We start from the raw sequence: 22,087 nt of genomic DNA, 5'->3' as shown, positions 1-22,087 counted from the left end.
TAAAATAGACATCATTTTTCATATTGCTGTTTTCCTGTTTGGAAAAACTGTTACAGTGCCTTTAATGACTGTTAGAATTCACATTTTTAAAGGTTCCGGCTTGGTGCATACATTTTTGTGAATTATTTTGATAGATTATTTGGGGTGTTGCTCAAAGCTGCTAGTGGTTTGAATTTTATAATGGCGTATGGTGGGATGGGTGAGATGGATAAAAGGGATAGGGATGTGCGGCAAAGAATATATGGGAGAGAGATAGAACGCATGCACACACACAAACACACAAGAAATCGTGAGAGCTTATATTGTATATTTATACAGTGACATTTTCTCCAAAAAAAAAAAAAAAGAAACAACAAACAAACGAGAAAAACAAACAAAAATCTTGTCTAATCTCATCGAGTCTTCTGGGATATCACAACACAACCTCGGCTGCTGGCGTTGCGAGGTGTTGCTTAGCAGCAGAGGAACTCACAAATCCAGCAACAGGACCCGCGGGTCCTCAACAGCAGATTTGATCTTTCTCAAGAAAAGCACAGCCTCGCGGCCGTCTATAAGTCTGTGGTCGTAGGTGAGCGCAATATACATCATTGGGCGGATCTCCACCTGAGGAGAGTCCACAAAGAGCCGTTATGCTCCACACTATAAGCTATATATATATATGGATTAATACATTGCAATTATGCGAATAGACTATTGCTCCGCAAGGTACACTGCAGATCGACCTAACATCACACGTAATATTCTCCCCTCCTTTTCCTTACACAGGGGTCGCTCCGTTCCACCCATAAAGACAAAAGAACTTGTATATTACGTAGTTAGTAAAGATCGTAATTTACAAAACTTCCTGTTATGCCTTGCACTTTATCACTAACAAGACACCATGCATCAAAGTCTACCGTTCTGAGTAAAAGTAAACGGTTATCCACCAAAGCTTACCTTCCCGCCAACGGCGACAGGTCGATCAAAAATTGCATGCATGCCTAGGATTGCTGACTGGGGTGGGTTGATGATCGGAGTACCGAACATGGAGCCGAAGACGCCGCCGTTGCTGATGGTGAAGGTGCCGCCGTCCATGTCCTCAATGGCCAGCGTTCCAGCGCGGGCCTGTCGTCACAGAGAAAGAGAGCAAGCAGCGATCATGAGCACGACCAAAGGCATATATCTGCACGTATATTTATCTAAAACACCACGACACACATACACCCCTACTCATATCTGCATATATATAAAATAATCCCCCCACACATACTCATATTTGCATACATATAATCCCCCCAACTCATGCGCACTTGTATCTGCTTGTGTACTATATCCCCCCCCCCCAACACACACACCTACTCTATATATTGTAAATCCCCTCACAGACACATATCTGCTTATATATATATTAACTACCCACACACATATACTCGTATATGCCTATATATATATGTAAACCTCCCCCCTCCACACATATACACATTCTCTTAATTCTTCTAGATTAACCATCCAAATAACAAACTGAGCTCATCTAATAAACGGTATTTTTATTTGTTGACGTCAATAAAGAATGGAACTTACAGGTATTAGGACCGAGAGCATCGATAACTTTAAACGCCATCAGCCGGACGGGAGAGCTTCTCCGGGCTCCCATGCATGCACATTTTTCGCTGCTAGTCACCCTGATCAACGTACACCCGTTTATACCCCTTCTCCGGTCTACATGCATACTGGGCCTGGTGAATAACCGTGTTCTCACCTTTTCTCCTAGTTCTGCGATGACCTTCTCTATGTCAGCGTAGTTCATTCCTTCGACGTTACGTATCACGGGCACCACCAGTCCCTGACGACGCATCGAGACGTTAAAGCACGAGAATACACATGTCAACACTAGAGACAACAACAATGCTTCCGGTCATTAAATTAACGCCTAACGCACTCCCTATAAAAAAAAAACAAACAAAAACAAAACCGAAAAAATCAACATCTACTCATAGAAATGGCTAACTTGCAGAAAAGGCTTATATTTAAATTTAAAAAACCAAAAAAAACAGACTAAGAAAATATTTACTGTTCTCTCACTAACACCGAAGTGTCGAAAACACACGATGAAAAATGTTACTTAAAATAAGACCCACAGACACTGTTTTTTTTTTTTTTTTTTTTTTTTTGCAGCGGAAACCTTCTGTCCTGTCCGACCTGTGAGAAAGGAACACTGGAGGACAACTTCTTGCCTGAACACCAGCCACCAAACGGTGATCTCTATCTCACAAATCAGACAAAGTGCATTTCCCAGAAGCGAGTCAACATATTTTTTCCATAGTAATTGTTTTCCATATTATTCTACTTCGCCTTGTATGTACCTGGCCCTGACTGAGCTGCGAATTCTGCTTCAGAAAATAATACTTGGCAAAGATACGCATTCTCGTAAACATTCTGTTGGTTAATGCATGGTTGTCAATGGGCTATCTCTCTTCTACGATAATAGATGCTGACAGCCTATCCACCCCCAACAAAAATACACGTTCTCGCTACGTCAAAAAAAAAAAAAAAAAAAAAAAAAAGGAAGAAAAATATATCACCTTCCGAAGGTTCCCTCACTGCGTTTTGACATTACGACTATGCAGTGCTTGTATATTAATCTCTTTCCTAGCCAATCCTCCCTTTTGCCTTTATGTCAAGTAACTCGCAGATTTGTGGATAGTTTGTTCTCTTGAAAATTCTTCTCCGCCATTAAAACGTCCCCTCAACCACCCGAAGCCATCCCTTGCACTCAAAGCAGGGCTGACTACGCAACTCGATGTCTTATCGTAAGCTTCTCGTACTTGTGGGCCAAGCACGCGCCACTAATATCACACCTAACCTTTGGCGTCGCGACAGCGACGCTGATGTCGATGTAATCGCGGTAGACGATTTCCTGCTCGTCGATGACGGCGTTGACGACCGGTTGGTCCTGAAGGGCGAAGGCCGTGGCCTTGACAAAGGCAGACATGAAGCCCAGCTTGAGGCCGAACTTCTTCTGGAAGGGGTCCTTGTACTTGTTGCGCATCTCCATGACGTTGCTGCACACAGGTCACATGTTGTCAGACCTTTCTTAACCTGACACGTCCTCGAATTAAGCTGGGCAATTTTTTATTATTATTACAACCGTCATGTTTAAAAAATCTGTACCAAACATAGCCACATATTTGACGAAGTGTTTGTGGTTAAAGGCCCTTAAGCTTCGCAAGACGGGTGGCAGAGGCAAGAGCAACACCGGGTACATAAACTATCGACTCAACAGGCACAGTACAAGGGAAATACATGAACACAGTTCTTGTACTGTTTAGCCAGTTTGTCTAGTGGATGTTGGTTTCCCATTATTACACAAAATCAAAAAATATAAGAGGAAAACAAAAGTCAGAATCGTGCTAAGTAAAGCTAAAAACTTCCTGGTCCTCTGACGCGCACATGCAAGCACACCAGACAACATGCACACACAGAGACCTATGGTTTTGAGACACCATTTCACTCACCTAAACTGCCTGACTGTTGGCAAGCCTGATTACTCAAAAATGCTCCTGACCACACACACACACACAAAATCGGACAAAAACAGACAAACGTTCTGCAAATAGTGATAGTAAAATTACTTTTCCAAACTTGGTCCAATGTTCGAGCATATTTCTCCAGTTAAGACAAAGGCAGACCTTGTGGAAGGAAGGTGCAGGCGCTCAGTACTCACCTCATGTCTACTTCGTTGAAAGTGGTCAACATGGCGCACGTGTTCTGCGCGTCCTTCAGGCGCTGTGCGATGCGCTGTCGCATGCGGTTCATCTTCACCTGCCAAGATCAAGTGGGACAAGTTCAGTGTTGGCACTCGGTAGAATTATTCCTCGCTATAGCGGACTCTAGCGCAGCAACCTAGCACACTCTTTGTTCTAAAGCCAGACATCCTCCATTCTAAAGATGTGTGCAAAGCGAGCTAAGACATTGTCTACAGGCAAGCACACACACCCACCCTATAGTCTCTAGCCCCTACACATGAATTCGCATGCAGGCAAGAGTCCTGGCAATATTACACTATGTCTATGTCTATGTCTATGTCGGGGTTAGGGAACCTTTTTTATGTTAAGGGACATTCACATATTTATAATGTCATTAGCGGGACAAACAAAATTATGAACATAAAAAGTAGCCTGCAGTTTCTGCACAGTTCGTTAACACTTTTGCAACATGCATAATCCCTACAAGGACTTACTCCCTGCCTGTCCTCTGAGTCACCGCAATACAGGCCGCGTGCAGCCGGCGAGAATCGTACGTGTCAGTCCCATCATATACGCCCTTATGTGTCCTGTCTATCCCGTAATGGACGTTCCTTGCTTGTCCCTCAGAATTTTACGTTATTATGATTATGATTCACTTACTATACATTTACGTTCCTATGATTCTCCTACATTTATGAATTTCGAGTCCCACCTGCGACTGAATTGGCCGCTCCAGACCAAATGGTTTCGCAGGTCGGACGTCCCAAGTGTAGAATAACGTACTCGAAAATGTATTTCATTCGACAGAGGATGGACTGGTATTTATATCGAATTCGATGACAGTCCTTTGGCACGCGGCCTCTCTATTTTGTTTCTACTACACGCATTAAGGGCCTCAAACCTTAAACTTTGGTTTTTACATAGCTGTACACATTAACCAAACATGGTCACATATTCGACACTGTGTCCCATTAAGAAAGGCGAAAACATACTTATGACCAGTCTATGATGTTGACGTCATCGGTTCTACCAGCTTTACTGGATGTGAATAGCACCTCTCAGCTTGCGAAACACTTACAGGTAAGATGTTGAAAATTCATTTCATGAAATGCTTCTACCGTGCCACATATCATGACACTTCCCACTTATTTCATCTCCACGTCCTACCCATGTGTCACGAAACAACGAAATGTCAACGGTGTGGTCTCAATCGACTTTTAATCAGAAAATTTATGTACGCACATGTGAATTGTATAGCATTTGCCAACAGGTGCTATGGCCTGTATTTACTACGACCAAATCCTCGCCATGTGATACTTGAGGTAAGGTAAGCGATTAGTTATTGACTGGCATCAAAGCTCTTCATAAAGATCGTATAAGTTTCCATAGTGAGCATAATAAATAGTTATATCACAACAATAACACTTGTCAGTGCACATGCCTGGCACGCAAAGATAATTTTTCCAGCCGACAGATAATGTGTCGAGCGGGAATTCTATTCCAGGGTTAGACTACCTAGACTGCAACTCCGCTTCGCTGACACAAACACAAGGGTGCAAATCCAGAGTCTGATCCATCATTATTATTGGGCAGAACAGAGGTGAAAAAAAGGACAAATATGAAAAAACAAAAACAAAAAAACGTATGGCAGCTGATTTGGCGAATATTCACCCTTTGCTCTGTGCGGGCTCCGCCGACAGGTGGCAAGGCGCCGGAGGAAGCTGGTGTGGGCTTCACTGATGACGTGGGAACGGAGGTTTGCGGCTGGACGGCACCGGCGGGACGGGAGGAGGGGCAGAAGGCGCAGGATGCGAGGTGGACACGGAGGGTGCTGCAGGTTTGGCGGATGGTGGTGGAGGTGGTTGTGGAGGCGAGGGTCGGGATGGCGCGGCTTCCTCTTTCGAAGGAGGGGCATCTGTGGACACAGACACAAACACACACTGGCCTGTTTAGTGACATTTCGGACACCACCCTGACCCTAACCATGCCCAGTATAATCATGTGTATCAAGATGATTAAAGATGAACATAAAGGTAGGGGGACATTTTTACTATCATTGTCTTTGTGAGTTCTATAATTCAAAAGGGTTGTTGACTCATCAAGAAAAAGAAAACAAAAACCACACACACACAACATGCACGCACTCTATATATATGTACTGACCTGATACTTTGAGCTTGAAAAGCTTCTCACCAGTTTTCACCTTTTCCCCATCTGGGACGAAAAGCTCTACTATTACACCTGCTGCAGGCGTATTAACTGAGACGTTTATCTGAAACGGGTGCACATTTCTGATTCACTAACCTCATCATATTTTTATTTCTTTTAGCCAAACAATTTCAACTATAGACATTGGTAGGAATTTTTTTTATCTCTCTGAACTATGTGCAACAATGTCCAAAGAAGAAACATAAGACGAAAAGGAGGTTCATAACGATGGAAGCAACATTGTCACAATCAATAAGCAGGTGTCACAAACATCACAGCACAGACCACTTAGTGTTCTGTACAAACCACACCTACATAAATAAAACGCTGTGCACACGTATTATACCACAAGAACTATGAACACATAAAATCTGTCACGGCTATGAAAGGCACATCTCGGTATTACAATGACACCACCAAACTAGATAATTCAATGCAGGAGCTGTTATGCAAATACGTATTGCATCAATATATGCAGATCTGTAACATAATACACTTCTAAATTTGCATGAAAAAACACACAGCAGGCCAATTTCACTAAGTTTAATTATAAAATTGTTCAACTAAAACCTGTTAAAAATGTATTATGCTGCAAATAAAGAGGCAAATACATCATTGTACGCGTGTGATAAGGAGATACATGATTGCACAGGTTATAGTAGGATGCAATTAGTCTTCACCACGGACAAGCAGGAAATCGTTTCCTACAAATGTAATAGACGAACAGCTTACAAGTAATTGGCGAGCCGTAGTAAGCTTGAAGTTAACTAACAAGTAAATAATACGCTTCTCTTGTTCAAAGAACAACACTAGGTGTTGCTCTAAAAATACTTGCACTAGGTACACGAGAGAACTGTGAAAAGGCACGTAGGGCAAGAAGGGTAGAATAAACAACTTGAAAGTGCATGGAAAAGTAATAAATCAGTTGTCAGACTGGAAAGGAAGGGAAGAAAAAAAAAAGAAGAAAAAACAATTTTATCAAATTATTTTTGGTTTAAAAATTGCAGACACGAGCGTCATATTTTATTAACAGTATCGTAAAAATGAAAAGTCAAGAGAACGCTGCTCATTTAGTTACCTTATCCGTTTCGACTTCTGCTACCGTCTGATCCGTTTTTACAAAGTCACCCACACCTGCAGACAAAACACTTGCATGTGAACATGACACACAGTCCATAGTGCAACCGTTCCCCGCCTCCTCCCACTCCCCCTACCTCTCAAAACACTTAATAAAATAAAATAATCCAACACCCATAACACGTGATTAGACGAGCTGCAAGACGTTTGATTCATGTGTTTCCTTCACAGGCACACACACATCCTACGATAAATAGATCTTTTCTGTCCCATCAAAGGCATGAAGGAAATGAAAGGGTGAAAATTAATAAGCGCCCTCTGTTCGAACTGACACGCAACGCTGATCACAAGCGGCGTGACAATGAGTAGGATGCTTTTCGGCATTTTCTAGGCGACTGCTGAGAGTCCAGCCATAATTTTTGGATCCACGATTTGGTTTTAACACAACCACATTCGCTTTATCCTATAACATATTCCCAACCCTATGCCTCATCTCCACCCCACCCACCATTTCACGCTTTGCAAGACGATCTTATGTGATATCTTGGTCGGTCCAATTTTTATTGGGCCTTGTAAATAACTTTTTTTTAAAAGAGATATTTCATCCTCCATTGTACTGCATGAATAAAGGGACCTGAGGCTCCATCCCTTCTACCGGACACTGACAAACTGGCAAGTGAGACGAACTCACCTACAAGCCACTTGACATCTCCTTCTGATATAGATTCGGCTAATGTCGGCACAGGAACTATCTTAAACTCATCACCTGCAACACGGAAAGATATATTAAATAACGATAAGCTCAACGCATACACATTTAAAAATATAAATACTTAACGCGCGCAAACGAACACACACACATACACACACTCTCCCTACTCTCCCCACTACCTTACTGAAGGAACAGCACAGGGTTGCATGGTACTAATTACCGTGAAAAGCTGGCATCACTTAAGCCAAAAGTAAGTTTGTTAAAATCCACGATACAGCAAAATGTCCCTGGTGTCCCCCTGCAGGCTTCACTGATATCGATTCCGAGCGCGTGCGGCAGCCACTTTCTTTCAACTCATCGGTTTCCAGATGTTGATGTCACTTGTCCCCACTTTAATATCATTGTATTACATGCTCGTCTTTTGGTGGGGATTTTTTTTTCTTTTTTTGAACTGGTATTTTTACAGGCCACTATCACCCAGCCGCCGTTGTCATGTCACCACCAGTTTCCAGCTGTCACGCTCGCTTTATCTTCAAGCTGTCGTGGTCAAGCCACTGTCAGCTGCAGCTGCCTGTCACTCGTACCACTGATCGTTTTGCAGCTGCCTGTCTGCCCCCTTGTCATCTTTCACCTGCCACTCAAACGGACATCACTTCTCGTCTGCCATGTTTAAAGTTACCATCACTTTCCAGCTGCCATTCTCAAGTTACAATCACTTTCCAGCTGACATTCTTGTCCCTATCACTTTCCAGATGCCAATCTCAAGTACCTCTTTAATGAATAATCCGGTAGCAGATGGTCTCCTTTTGTCATCATCTACCACCTCAACCCCATCCTAATCCCCTTTGCTTGTGTAGCTGGCAACTGTGCTACTGTTTCTCGTGTTTGTCATTTGTTCATGTGAGCTGAGCTCACTGTCACGCGAAGACATGTCGTGTAAGTGCTTTGTTATTACTATTATTATTGCATCACACTTCACCTCCTGAACTAAAATCTATATCGTTTTAGTTTACGATCTGATTCCAACATGACTTTAAATGACAAGCATAAATAATTAAGAAGAAATCAGACACTTCTTTCACTTTTACTTTGGTTACACAGATGTCCAAAGATTGCAGTCATTAACACAGTGAAAATTATACACATGGATATATATACACACACATATGGTAGAAAAGAACGAAGGGCTGCTTTTTTTGTTTGTTTGTTTTTTGTATTAAGTATATTGTAAAAAAAAAAAATAAAAAAGAAAAAGAAACGGTTAAAAATGTGAGCACCCATAAGAGAACAAAGAGCTAACAAACAACACAGGCTACAAGCAAACTCACATGCTATGGCCGAACACCGGAATCCTCTGTGCTGCTGAAAAACGTTGGCCACAGTGTCACCGCGGAACCTGCAAAACAGACAGCTGAAGTGTCTAGAACTCATCAACCTGAATTGGATAATGATTGATCACCATCGTGCACAACTTTATTTGTCTCAACACCGGACCCAACTCCCAATCCTGCAATTACCGTAAGAGAGAGAGAGACAGAGAAAGAGGGGATGAATAGAGAACAGTCTACAAACGAGACTTCCTGATGAGACCGTGAATTCTCCGCGAGTAAATTTTTCTCCATCTCTTGATTCATTCAAACGCCTGATGGCCTGCTTTTATTTGCAAATCTTGTAGGCAATGCGCGCGCCAATATTGTGTCCTCTTGGGACGACCTGAGCGCCTGAAAGCAACTCCCTACTCAGACGCTTACACGAAAGTAAAGGGCAGCCCCAGTCGATAAGAAACGACGCCGAACCGAAATGACTTCCAAACAAACGGTGGAATCATTACCGTATTCTCCCGCCGTCCGCCACAACAAAAAAGCACAATATGGCTCTTCCAATAGCTGTAAGGTGCGATTGAAATCTCCTTATGCGCCACAAATTGTTTGATAATAAAGCCAAGACCTGGAAGGGGGTGGGAGGGAGAGAAGGGCCGGGAATCAATAGAGTCCTTTGGAGCGATTAACGCAAATGGATAACCGCATCGTCACATTGTACTTGGGACGAACGACGCGGACAAGCCTGCCTGACAATGGACTACACTGCTTGAAGAAATGAGTTAGTGTCGGCGTTACAAGCACGCAAGAATGAGAAAATGATGAAGGGGGGAGGAGAAAACACGCAAGCAGACGTACATAAACAGGCAGGATTTCAGAAAATCGTTTTAAGCTAGGTTCTGTAAAAGATCTGGCTGGAGGCAAACATGGCGCCGACTGAGCTCCATGCCTTGATAGTCATATCACTATCCCGAGATCTCTGCTGGTTATGGCGGTACCCTTACACTGGAAGTCCTTGCCGGTATCCCTACAGACAGAGTTAATGTATATGCCGCGAAAATTGCAGTCTTCGAAATATGACTGGCACGTGAGTATGCACGCGCTCCTGTCTTATGTATTATGAGGGCGCTTGACATTAAGGCCTCAAACATTATGGTGACGCTCCAGTGCCAGTCCACTCATAAACCAATGCAGCTCCCTCCCTCACAATCTAAATTTTTATTATTTGGCGTAGACTAGCGCCCATGTTTTACTAGGCGACTGACACGACTGATAAAGCAAGAAAGGAAAGTGAAGGGAGGGGGAAGGCCTAAAGAAACAAAATGGCCAGATCTACACTTACCCAGTATTCGATATCAGACGGATGAATAAATAATCAGAAAGAAAGAAAAATAGAATAAAAAGAACGAAAAAGAAAAGAGGAATGGAAAGATAAAAAAAAAAAGATGGAAAAGAGGAAGAAATACATTCAGCAATGATCAAACAGAACATGATCCTCAGACTGAGGTTATTTTAACAAATTAGGTGTCCCCTCCCACCCACATCCAGAAAACCTAACCTACGATCCCTCATACACACCAACTGTACCTTGAGCTCAACAAAACCCTTGCAAAGAGCGTGACGGAATCGCACAGACTACAGGCAGCACGCACACTAATGGAAGACAGGTCTGCGAACTTAGCAAAAGGTGAAGGAAAGTAGGGCTTTCATTACAACACGCTCGCCTGTAGACAGTCTCTCACCCACCCAGCTGCATTAATGTTTCCTTTGACGCACACACTTGGTACTAATGACTTTTCCACTTACCTGGCCGCCAGGGTCCCGTGACAGCGGAGCAGCAGCGCACACGCCCGACCTGTCACAAGCAAGATGGCGCCAAATGAGAGAATATTTCATGTGCTCCACTGCTTGCTATAACGAATAAAACAAGTTTGAAGAGGTGGGGTAAGTTTGGGAGGGGGGGACTTCTAGCGTGAAAAAAAAAATCATCTTAAATATATTGTATTGTCATCTCATTCGCGGATTGAATAGGCGGCACATTTGTTGACACAGGCACGTGAACTAAAACACATTTACATTCACCCTGACCAATCTGTTACGAGGACGATATTTGCGACCCAAGAACCTCAATAAAGCCTCATTTTGCATGCAGAAACCCTACTGTTGGGCTGTGTGATTACCTGATCCCGATGAGATTTCCTCCTCCACATTCTTGACGACCTGCAAACAAACCGACAACTGCATGAATAAAAATATTTTAACTTTCTGTTAAAGTACAGAGAAAGAAGAAGAACAGGAATAAGAAAATATTTAGACTTGGTTTTGTTCTTAAAAAATGTGTGATGCATGTGTGTGAGTGTAAGACAGAGTAGGTGAGAGAGAAAAACAATAAATAAGATAACAGAGATGTAGAAGATGAATGAAAGAATGCACACAAGAAAATCAAATCAAACAAGACTAGAAGACCCGGCAGACTGACTTCAAACTATAATTTAACAGATCACCTCCACCTGAAAAAGATTGTCCCCAACTGCCATGTTGACATATGACGTCAATGAAATGACCAACCGCTACAACAGACTGCCGAGGATCACTACCCCAGTCCAGCCTCCTCTTCCTGTCTCAGAATGGCGGACTACTAATACGCATGCAAGGTACACGCGGCTCTATTTTTAGTGACCACCCGGCAAACACTCTCGTATTCCAGGGTGCACCAGACGACTCAGCCTTCCAAACACGCGGCGTCGGCCCTGTTTTTTGGGGGTGGCGGGCTCACGCTTGGAGGTGGGGGAGATGGGGTGTCAAGAATGGCGAAATCAAGGCAAATTTGCACGGCGGTTGTGGGACTTTGTCTTACGATGCAAATGCGCGTGCATCCACACACACGCACCGGCCCCGACTGCTGACAACTCCTTTTCAGGGAATGTTGGGACCCCCGCCGTCACGAGCCTACAAGACATCGGACAGGCTCTGGACACCAGCTTCATCTGTTTGTAGAAGGAGACGCCGCTGGAGGCCACCCTAAGAAATATGCATACAGATTACGAACCTAGCTGTTCCGAGGAATGAAAAAAAAAAAAGTAGGGTGTGGGGAAAGAGGGGTGTACATCTAGCTTCGGTGATCTCCCACTTGTCATGAGCTGTCCAAATTAATTCTAATAACTCCTATTCCCAATCCACCCATGCGGTGTTGAATTAAGCCAGGTAAATGGAGGTAGAGCGGCGCCGACGATAGCCTGGTTACCTGATCGAAACTCTGACGATGACAGTGGATGCTATCCGGCGATGTAGCCTTCTCCTCAGCCGACCTGCATCCTGCCTCGCCTAGCAAGCCACGCATGCCGGTAGTCGCAATGACCATATGAGATGGACTTCACTAAGCCTACTAAAAACATCAAGGACTGCAGAAAAAACCAAGGGAGCAACCACATTTATTCAAGTGCACAAAGCTGCAACTATTCTTGCTGTGAAAATGGCAAGCCTTACTTCTAGGAAGTCACTTGCCATTACAGTCTATTAGCTGGCCTGTCCCCACCTACTCCCCCGCATCTCATAGGTGATGAAGTGTGACATCACACATTTATTCTCTAGATGGCCTTCCTGACCAGACACACTGGTGAATAACAGACATGAAAAAATACAGTAACCCCTTTAACCAACGTTCCTCTTTTGAAGAAGGTATTTAAGACACTCGACAGTAAATGTGCGATATATTTGAAAATATGAACAATTTCGGGTTTGGAAGGCTATTAAGGCCTGATCTACATGCACCACCCTAAACACTTTCATAACAACCCGCCCTCCCGCAAAAAAAAAAAAAAAATGTCAGAAAGCTTTTCAGCACGGCAGAAAACGAACGTAGCTTCCAAACGTGTCGGCCATTTTCCGACGTTCTCACGTGTTCTGTACATAGGAAAGGAAATACAAGCTCTCCTGCAACTTCATCCTCAGTCAAGCCTCGCTGTTACAGGATGACTACTTCTTGATGTTCAGCACCCTCGCTTCATCTACTTCTACAGCACCCTCCCTTTGCTGCTACAAATGCGTCTCGTTCAGCGCTCATTTCGGACTGCTACGAAACCTTGAGCAAACATGTTCTAATATCAACCTCATAAAATACGGGCTTCAAAAATCTGTTAATTCCTTCCAAAATGACAGCCAGTACATTGGAAAGGAGGAGGCTGTGCACTTGTCCAGAACGCCACATACAGTAGTACCACCACCAGGATGTAATTCAACGCCACAAGCAGCATCGTCCACACCTGATGGCTGGCTTTACGAGGCAATACTAAGCTTCAGCGCCCGTTCCCATCTCCACCATCTGCGAGTGTTATTAAAAATAAAACACTCGTAAATATTCCGATGAAAAGCGATCTGAGGTCTCGGCACGAGACCGGCGGACCGTCGTCATGTAGACTGCGAGACAGGGAGAGTGACACTTGTTGCGACGTGAACCTTGCTGCTGAGGCGAAACTGCTGATGGCGTGATAGCCCACTGGCGACATCTGGACCGAAAAGGGAAATAACGGGGAGAGGTGGATCGGGTTTCTTGCGGATAACTAGGGCCAAACACCACTTCGTTAGCACCCTCGCCTTAAGCTCTGTCCGAAACAGTTACATTGAAACCTGACAATAACGGATGCTTGGGAGGGAGGAAGATGAAGGGGAAAGGGGGTGGATGCAGGATTTACAAGGAAACCGTTGATAACTAGGGAACGAACAACTGACGCAGGCTTTCAGTGGTGCTGCTAGTGGCAACAGGTTGCGCGTTATGAATACAAGCAGTCGTTAACAGCCAGTAAGCAGCTACCAAAATGCCGGGGTTTAGCAAGGGTCGCAGCAGGGCTCCTAGCACTTTGGTGACGCTCCCGCGCGGAACTTGCACACGACCGTTGGCTGCACAGCCAGCCATACAGCCCTTTACAAGGCCGGCCAGAACACTTGCCAACTGGGTGGCAACACGCGGTGTGTGGGAGGACACAGAAAAGACAAGCGTCGAGATGGCATCGACTGCGTTGATGATGCTTCGTTTTCAAACCATACAACGGTGGGGGAGGTGGGAGGGACGAGGAGGGGGAGAAGGAGACGAACTGTGGAAAGAACTTGATGTGCGCCGTATGACGCAAACACGGGTACTAGACATGTCGGGTAGAAATGTTATAATGGAAAACTCACGAGTGTGGATCGTGCCATTATCTCCTCTTATCCCACCATTAAAAATTGGCCCGAGGATGCTAACTAAACTTCCTCATAAGTTTGTGAGATCAGGACTGTGCTACTTCAACTTTAAAAACCACCAAAAGTTATCGTGTTCATTTTCCTTTTCTTAATGTCATGCACGTTGTTTTTTTTTAACAAATTATTTTCCCATTTAGGTAAAGCACTACACAAAAAGATCGCTGCTTATACTATCACCCTCACTGACAAAAAATGTCATTCATCTACCACCCTACACACACACATTCTGTCTATGATAAACTTGATACTCTTGTATCTGTTGTATTTCTAAGCTTTTTACGAAGACTTCAGAGTGCTACATGTGATACGCTGTTTGCACATGTCCACAGAAATGGGAGGCTAATGTCAAACCAATACAAGATACAATGTCTTGTGGTTTTTTTGTTTGTTTGTTTCATTTTGTTGGTTTTTTATTTTTTGCCACAAGGCGCGGTCAACAATGTCGGGGGAGGAGGATAGGCGGATATGCCTGGGCGAGTCCTGCCCACCTTGTCTATGGACAGTCTCTATAAAGCCGGAGATGAACAAAGGCCGAAGCCAGGTTCCAAACGGCTACGAAGACAACATGGCGAGCACGCCTGTTGAAAAGGGTCAAAGCGGGCTCTGGCATGGGTATCGCCATAAAAGAGGCGGTGAAGCAGCTGGAGATGGCAAGTGATGCGCGACCATCAATTAGCCCCAGCCGTGTCCGCAGTGCGTAGCGGGGCGTGGCCGGCATGGTGCGGAAAAGAGGTCAGAGGTCCGCCAACTTCCACCTTGGGAGCCACAGCTGGCACCGATGCTGCTTCTTGTTCGCAGTTGCTAAGCAACTGCTGCTATGCTCCTGCTTACTGTCTTCTGAAAGGTGAAGTGGTGGCTGAATCACCTGAATCTGCTGGAAGTCTCGACTACAACAGCGCCCGCCTTCAAATGAAAGATGCATTGCTGACAGCATAAGCAGTTTATATCTTGGGACAACATTTTTTTTGTTCTGCCTACCACTCTACTGCTGTCTGCAAATGCTCAGCATTTTGTTAGCTGGTTAGTCAATATACTATATTTCACTTTCTAATAGTTTATGTTTAGGCCTGCTGTCATGGAATTAAACATCTACTTGTGATATATATATTGTTCCAGTACAAAAATCTTTTGTTTACACATGTTCCAACAATTAAAAAAACAACAAGTATTTATTAAATCCTTTTCATATTTATGTCTGCATTCATTTGTCCAAAAGTTAGTTTACATCAAACATTTTGAGGCTGAAACTTAACAGAAACTGCTATTAGTGGGTTTTAGATAGTATAAATAAACATCTCAGATGTAAAATGATGTACACAGTGAGACGCTGAGACTTTCCAGAAACCACCATATGTTACTGGATTAGATAGTGTAAGTATACACACCACAAATGTAGAAAAGGTTTCTTTTATCTTGTTACCTGCTTTACTGCATGTTCTTTTTTGCATCTAATCAGGGATAAATACCTTATCTTATAACCCCTACTCCAGCACAAACATTCTCCCCTCGGGTTTAGGTGTTGACTGAAACAATGGATAGAACCTTCACATAAAATAAATATAGTTTGTACTATCCTGTGTTCTTTGCCCAGGTGTTGTTTTCTATATAGCACATTCCAAAGTCTCTATTTTTACAAATGAACTCAACGTAAATGTTTCTAATACTTCATATTTCTATTAAATATTTTTAATAGACAAGTTTTTTAAAATCATAACCCTCATGTGCTTTACTTCTATTTAACATGGATGTCACGACACAGCAGAGTGTCTCTTGCTCACTCCCTTTCGACACACTTGTGATGTCAGACAAATACGCCTTCTTTCACACAAATAAACAAAATGATTTGTCTGAAGGAGTCTGCCTATTTTTACAAAACAAAGCAAAATAACTTATAAAAAATATCCAAATATGATCTATTTTTCTCAAGTGACACAGCGAATAACTCAATGGCTGGCCGTTGATACGTTGAGATAACTAACATAAACACAGACTGTAAAGTGTTCTTCAGTTCCTCCATACTATTCTTTAAATGCACTTTCTCAGCAATGACTCTTCACTTCAAATAACACAAACACAAAATGAGTTCCTTATAAATCCAGTTAAGCACACTGTCTCGGCAATGGCTTCTCACTTCAAATTACACAACTGCAAACTACAATGTGTTCCTCAAGTCCTCTATAAGCCAGTAGATCACTGTCTCGGCAATGGCTTCTCACTTCAAATAACATAACTGCAAAACTGTTCCTTAAGTCCTCTATAAACCAATTAAGCTCACTGTCTCGGCAATGGCTTTTTACTTCCAATAACACAACCACAAACTGTTCCTTAGGTCCTCTATAAACCAGTAAAGCACACTGTCTTGGCAATGGCTTTTCAGTTCAAATAACACAATATCTTCTACTCACAATTAAATGTTGGATTTCACGTCCTCGCATTTGCTCTCTAACGATTCTCCCCTCCTCGCTAACTGCTCACCACCTCTTTTTTTTTACATCATAGATACAGGCACTTCAAAAACTTTTTTGTCATTAACGCTCTTAGTCCTACCACTCCGACTAGATCTGTGACAATGGCTCATATATTAAAGTCCATGCCAAATCCTTTAAAAGTCTTTAAAAAATACAAGACTTTGTTCAAACAACTAGGCTTGAACTCATAAATTGATACTGTTGTCCAATCAGAGTGAACAGACCCCCTCTTTGCTTGACATTTGTCTGTAAAATCTTTGCCATCAACTCAGCTAAGCTATACTGCTATTTTTACTGATTATATTTTTACCTAGTAAAGAAACTGATGATCCTAGCACTATTTGCTATACAACCAATGCCCAGGCTTAAGCACTTTCAGGTCAAGATTAAGGCAACATCCCAAATCAAAGACAAACAATAAGATTTTTCTTAATGAACACAACCAACTGAACCAGCTGTTGTTAATTTTTTTAACTGTTGTTGTTTTGACTAAATTAACTGTTTATTAAGGCTGCCATTCTTGTGGCCCTATGCTCTACTGGGGGTGATTAGGAACAAGAAGTTGCCCATTAACTTTATTGTTTGCTCTATGACTTAAAATATAACACTATTATTTTGTTTTAAAAAAAATTTAAAAACCATCATCTGACTCTTCAGGAGTTCATGATTTTATGATTATCTTCAGCTTTTTGGTGCCTATCTGCTCTCCCTCAGTGTACTAAGATCGAACATAAATGATGCAGAACAAAACAAAGTAGACTGATATATATTCCTACTGATTAAAATTATTAAGACTTGCTGAAAGGGAAATGGCACCATTTTTTAGTGTCTGTGCATACAACTATTTTCGAGAGGTTAAAAGAAACTCACATTGGTATGAAAGTGACAGATGCTGGATGTTTAATTTTACCTAAATTGTTGAGTTAATTTCTCCATGTGTATTATTGTTCATAAAATACAAACAACTTTCAAATGTGTTTAAGTTCATGTTGTATCCACCTGCTCCAAAGTCACTAGAATGGCCCAGAGTACTCTTCAGACTCTACATAACAGCTAGACACCTTCTCAAGGTGCCTGAAATCCTTTGTGATGACAGCCTGCAAGAGAATTTTTCCATCTCCCATTGGGCCGCTGATTTTGCATACCTGCATGCATGACCAACACAGTGAGGTTAACCTTCATTGTTTCGCTGAAGCAATTTCTGAATGTTATTGAGTGCGAATGAATGCAGCTGTCTGAAACATGAATGCATGAGTCTGTTTGGTGGATATGAATAGATTATGGTATTGTTTTGTGCTTTTAAATCGAGCTGCCCCAACTTGCCCTCTGTGATAAATAAAGTGTTATATTCTCTTTGACTAAGCTAAGCCTGTAATTTTTTTTTAATTTGATAGATGGTGTTAATTTCCAGCACTGCATTTTATTTCACAGTTACAACTGACTGGTGAAAATGACCTTTTTATCATTAAAAATATAGCATAAAAATTTGCATATCTGGTGTTTGATATTTTTACCAGCAATCATAATCGGTTTTAACAGATCAAGCTTTTGTATAGTTGTTACTTCTGTAGGAAAAATATCTCTTTGTTTTACTGAAAGTCCAAGACTTGTTTGTAGCATATAAGTAGATAACAATCACTTTTGAAATGTTTTGAGCAAATTCTTCAGTATGGTGGGAGGACGAAGTTTGCATGGCATGTTTGAACAAAGCACAGATCTGTATATACTAGGGGTGCCCAACTTACGGCCCGTGAAAGTGCCCCACGAGGCCCGCTCATTTTAAACGGACACAACATAATTTTATTTTTAACATTATAATTCTGGCAAAACCGTCATGTTTTGGCCTGCGAGATTTTATATCATGTCCAATGCGGCCCTTGAGCGAGAAAAAGTTGGGCACTACTGGTATGTATACCTCTCTGAACAAAGTTAGATCCACTGGTGTTTAATGACATTATCTTTAGGATTTCCTAAATAAGTACAAATTCCATCTGAGTGTCAAAGAGAGCATTCAGTAACAGCACACTGCATCCTGGTCTGTTTTCTTTTACCAAGGATTCCATATTTCCTTTACTAATTCAACTCATGTAGATCATACTATTTTTAGAAATACTATCCAATCATCACTTCCTGTTTTTTTTTCCTCGACAAATCCAGGTGTGATTAAGAGAAAAACATCAATATTTCTTATGCCTCTTCACCATAAAATACCATTAGAATGATTTTCGGTGGCCACCTGTGTTGTCCTTCAAAGGCCAAGTCTGTGGTCTAACCAAATTAGGTCACACTACATGATATTTCTTGTTGCGGCCCTATGCTCCTCAAAGGAACAACAAGGAATAAATTAAACTAAAACAAGATATTTCTGATAATCCGTAATTGATCATCAGTTCAAGTGTGCATCCTTAGCTCATAGAAAATATACATTGCGACATTTGTTACAGCATTCATTTATGCAAGAAACAGCAATACAACAAACATTGCCTGCTTGGCCCTGCTATTTATAAAAAAGTGCATGATACTTTGCCCCAATATCAACATAGGTTTGACAATATGACAGAAAATGTTCTTCATCTTCCATTGTATCTTTGAAGAAAGGGAAGTTCTTGCTAAATAGGACTAACCATTTGTTATTGATATTAATTTTTCTAATTCCTTGTCTAATTCATACATGTATTAGAGTATTTCTGAATTTTTGTATGCTTATTACTGCAAGGTACATTTCTAGTTCAAGTGCATCTTTAAGCTGACTATAAACTGAATACCTATCACTTGACTGTACTTTATCTTTCCATATTTGCATAGTTTCCTTTCAGTCTTTCAAGTAACAAGATGAAAGCCTTAGCATCTCCTTCCCCACTTTGTTCCCACATTTCTACATTTGTAGCGCTGCAGATGTCTTCCATTATTTTTGCCCAAAGTAGTTCTCAATTTAGCTGCATCTGGTTTAGAAATCTCGACTTATCCTCGATGTTTAATTTTATCTAGCATTTCACAACTCTTTTGTACAATTCATATCCAGTAGGTACCGCCTCACTCTCTCTGTATACCATATGGTTGGGAGTTCCAATGTCTATGCGCATAAGTCTTTCAATGGTAAATAAATGAACCTGTTCTATGTCATTGAAAAGTGTCAGATTTCAGAAGAATACAACAGCATAGGTAGGACCAGGGTATCCAAACAGTTTAAAGAGCACACAAAGATTTAGGTTACTTAACCTCTACTTTGTTTTTTTAACAGCAGAGCTGCTTTCTTTGCCTTTTTTGAAATCTAATTGTGTATTTTGATAGAAAGCTATTTTATCCTATTTTCATTTTCCTGAAAATACCAAAGGAATTTTTTCAGGTCAGACATTTTTTCTTTTGCTTCTACTTTACAGCCAAGGTAAAGCCAAAAGAACCGTAGTTATGAAGTGAGTGTAAGTTGTTTCCCCAGCGCAAACCGGACCTTAAGGAAATATGTCTTGTTCCCAAAGTTATAAAACTGCGTCCGGAGCCTGTGGTCACTAATTCATGTTTCTTTACCTCGTGACATCTTTGTCTCCACTTTTTAGCTACTGCTCTAGAGGTAAAACACCATCTGCTTTTCTGGATACTACTTTAGATGTGTGACCCTGGGCAATGACTTGCCCTTGCTTCATATATGCAGCTCCAGGTGGATATAAAATCCTTTACTGATCACAAATTTTTCCTTCTTGATGATGACTTTTGCATATCTATGGTACTCCACTGATTAAATAGGCATTGTTCTATCACTGAAGATCATGATAATTAATCTAGTAAAATAATTTTAAGTTAATAATACAGAATGAGAACATGACAGAAGATGCTTTATCCATAGATCAAAAAATTTAGTCTTGCAGGCTTGGTTTTGACTTTTACTATTGATCTTGATTTTACTGAAAGTCATTCACAAAGCTGCAAACCCTCTTTTTTGCACTTTGTGAAGCTCCTTATGCTAATCTAGTAGGCCTGAGCTCTCAAATCTATTACTACATATTACTGAAGAACTTTACTCAATCAAGAAACTTCTTCTTTTTAATGATATTAAATGGTAATGTTATAGAAACACTAGCCCTCAATATGCCCACCAACCAGCAAAACAAAAACGACAAATATGAGTGTAAACCCCTAAACTGTAAACAAAATCTAGTTATCATTTTACTGTAACTTACTTTATTAAATCTAAATGGGAAATCCTAGAATTTCTGCTGTGTATTTATAACTGAAGATATAAACCTAACCTTACTTATTAAACAACTGGGTCTGGTGTACAAAATGTGCACAGTGTCCTTTACCTTGTATATTTTGACCATGTATATTTGATCATGTAAATTCTGATCATCTACATTGTGTCATGTATATTTTAAAATCTATACATTTAACGGCATACTTTTCTAACCAACCAACATTACATAAAATTTTAATGCAATTATTTTTCAAAATAAAATAAAATTCACATTTACATGCTGTACTGCTTTCAACGGTTTTACAACACAACTTTGGAGTCCACAGATCAGTTAGTGAATACACGCAATATCAAATTAGACTACTCAAAAAACTTAAACAGATTTTTATCAGCTACTAATATTTTCCTATAACGTATGTGCGAGTAGTAATCGTAATCAAAAACTGCATCCGATCGAAATATTAAATGAAACATCCGACGAGACAGAATTGACAGTAATCTCCCTTGCAACAATGGCGGCTTTGACCTCTCAAGTTCTTCCAACAACACAATTCAGAGAAAGCCTCTTAGAATTAACCTATAAATATTATTTGTAACACAGTTTAAAGAATGTCCTATATTTAAAGAATAGAGTGCTAAATAAAAAAGACAATGCTAAAAGGTCGTCAATAACATAATCCACAGAAACATGACGAAACCGAATCGGGTCGGTAACTATCACGATTGCGCAAACGCTCAACTAAATTACCAAAATATTCCTTATCCACTTTAAAATCTAACTCTTGCATTAAATTATTAACAGATGTTTTAAACCTTGCTGATCAAATTCTACTATATTTGTCTGTTATAGCAATAATTAGTCCATGAAATGTGCATAAAAGAAAGGTTATTCAGGGTCAGCGATGAATAAAATAATGTTCCTATATCCATATGTAAACTCCCAGCTGCAAAATTCAATAATCACACTAAGGACAACTCAAGATTCTTACCTTTAATCTTGTAAACTGTGATCGGCAGCTCGAAAACCGCCTGACACAACGAGGTAGGTATCTCAGCCCAGTGGCTAGCATGGCGGCCATAGAAAAAGTTGTATCGACGCATGCGTCAGTAATGTCGATTCCTGTCGTCTGCTCGAGCGTCGAAAAGACATT

General features: G+C 41.3%; 1 protein-coding gene across 1 annotated transcript; it reads right to left on the bottom strand.

The window, feature by feature from the left end:
* Positions 1–287: 287 nt before the first annotated feature.
* On the bottom strand, positions 288–22,071 carry LOC112570026 (dihydrolipoyllysine-residue succinyltransferase component of 2-oxoglutarate dehydrogenase complex, mitochondrial-like). The gene is given in 14 exon segments (XM_025248206.1): positions 288–603; positions 937–1,104; positions 1,739–1,822; positions 2,843–3,041; positions 3,704–3,801; positions 5,397–5,476; positions 5,479–5,640; positions 5,889–5,997; positions 7,012–7,067; positions 7,702–7,776; positions 9,051–9,118; positions 10,848–10,896; positions 11,222–11,261; positions 21,926–22,071. Coding segments are annotated over 14 exon segments (1,413 nt in total). The 5' UTR covers positions 22,016–22,071; the 3' UTR covers positions 288–468.
* Between the last annotated feature and the right edge of the window lie 16 nt (positions 22,072–22,087).

The sequence above is a fragment of the Pomacea canaliculata genome, linkage group LG8 (genome assembly GCF_003073045.1).
Source record: "Pomacea canaliculata isolate SZHN2017 linkage group LG8, ASM307304v1, whole genome shotgun sequence".
NCBI lineage: Eukaryota > Metazoa > Mollusca > Gastropoda > Architaenioglossa > Ampullariidae > Pomacea > Pomacea canaliculata.
Note: the sequence above shows the minus strand (reverse complement) of the source record. Positions and strands in the feature narration are given on the sequence as shown.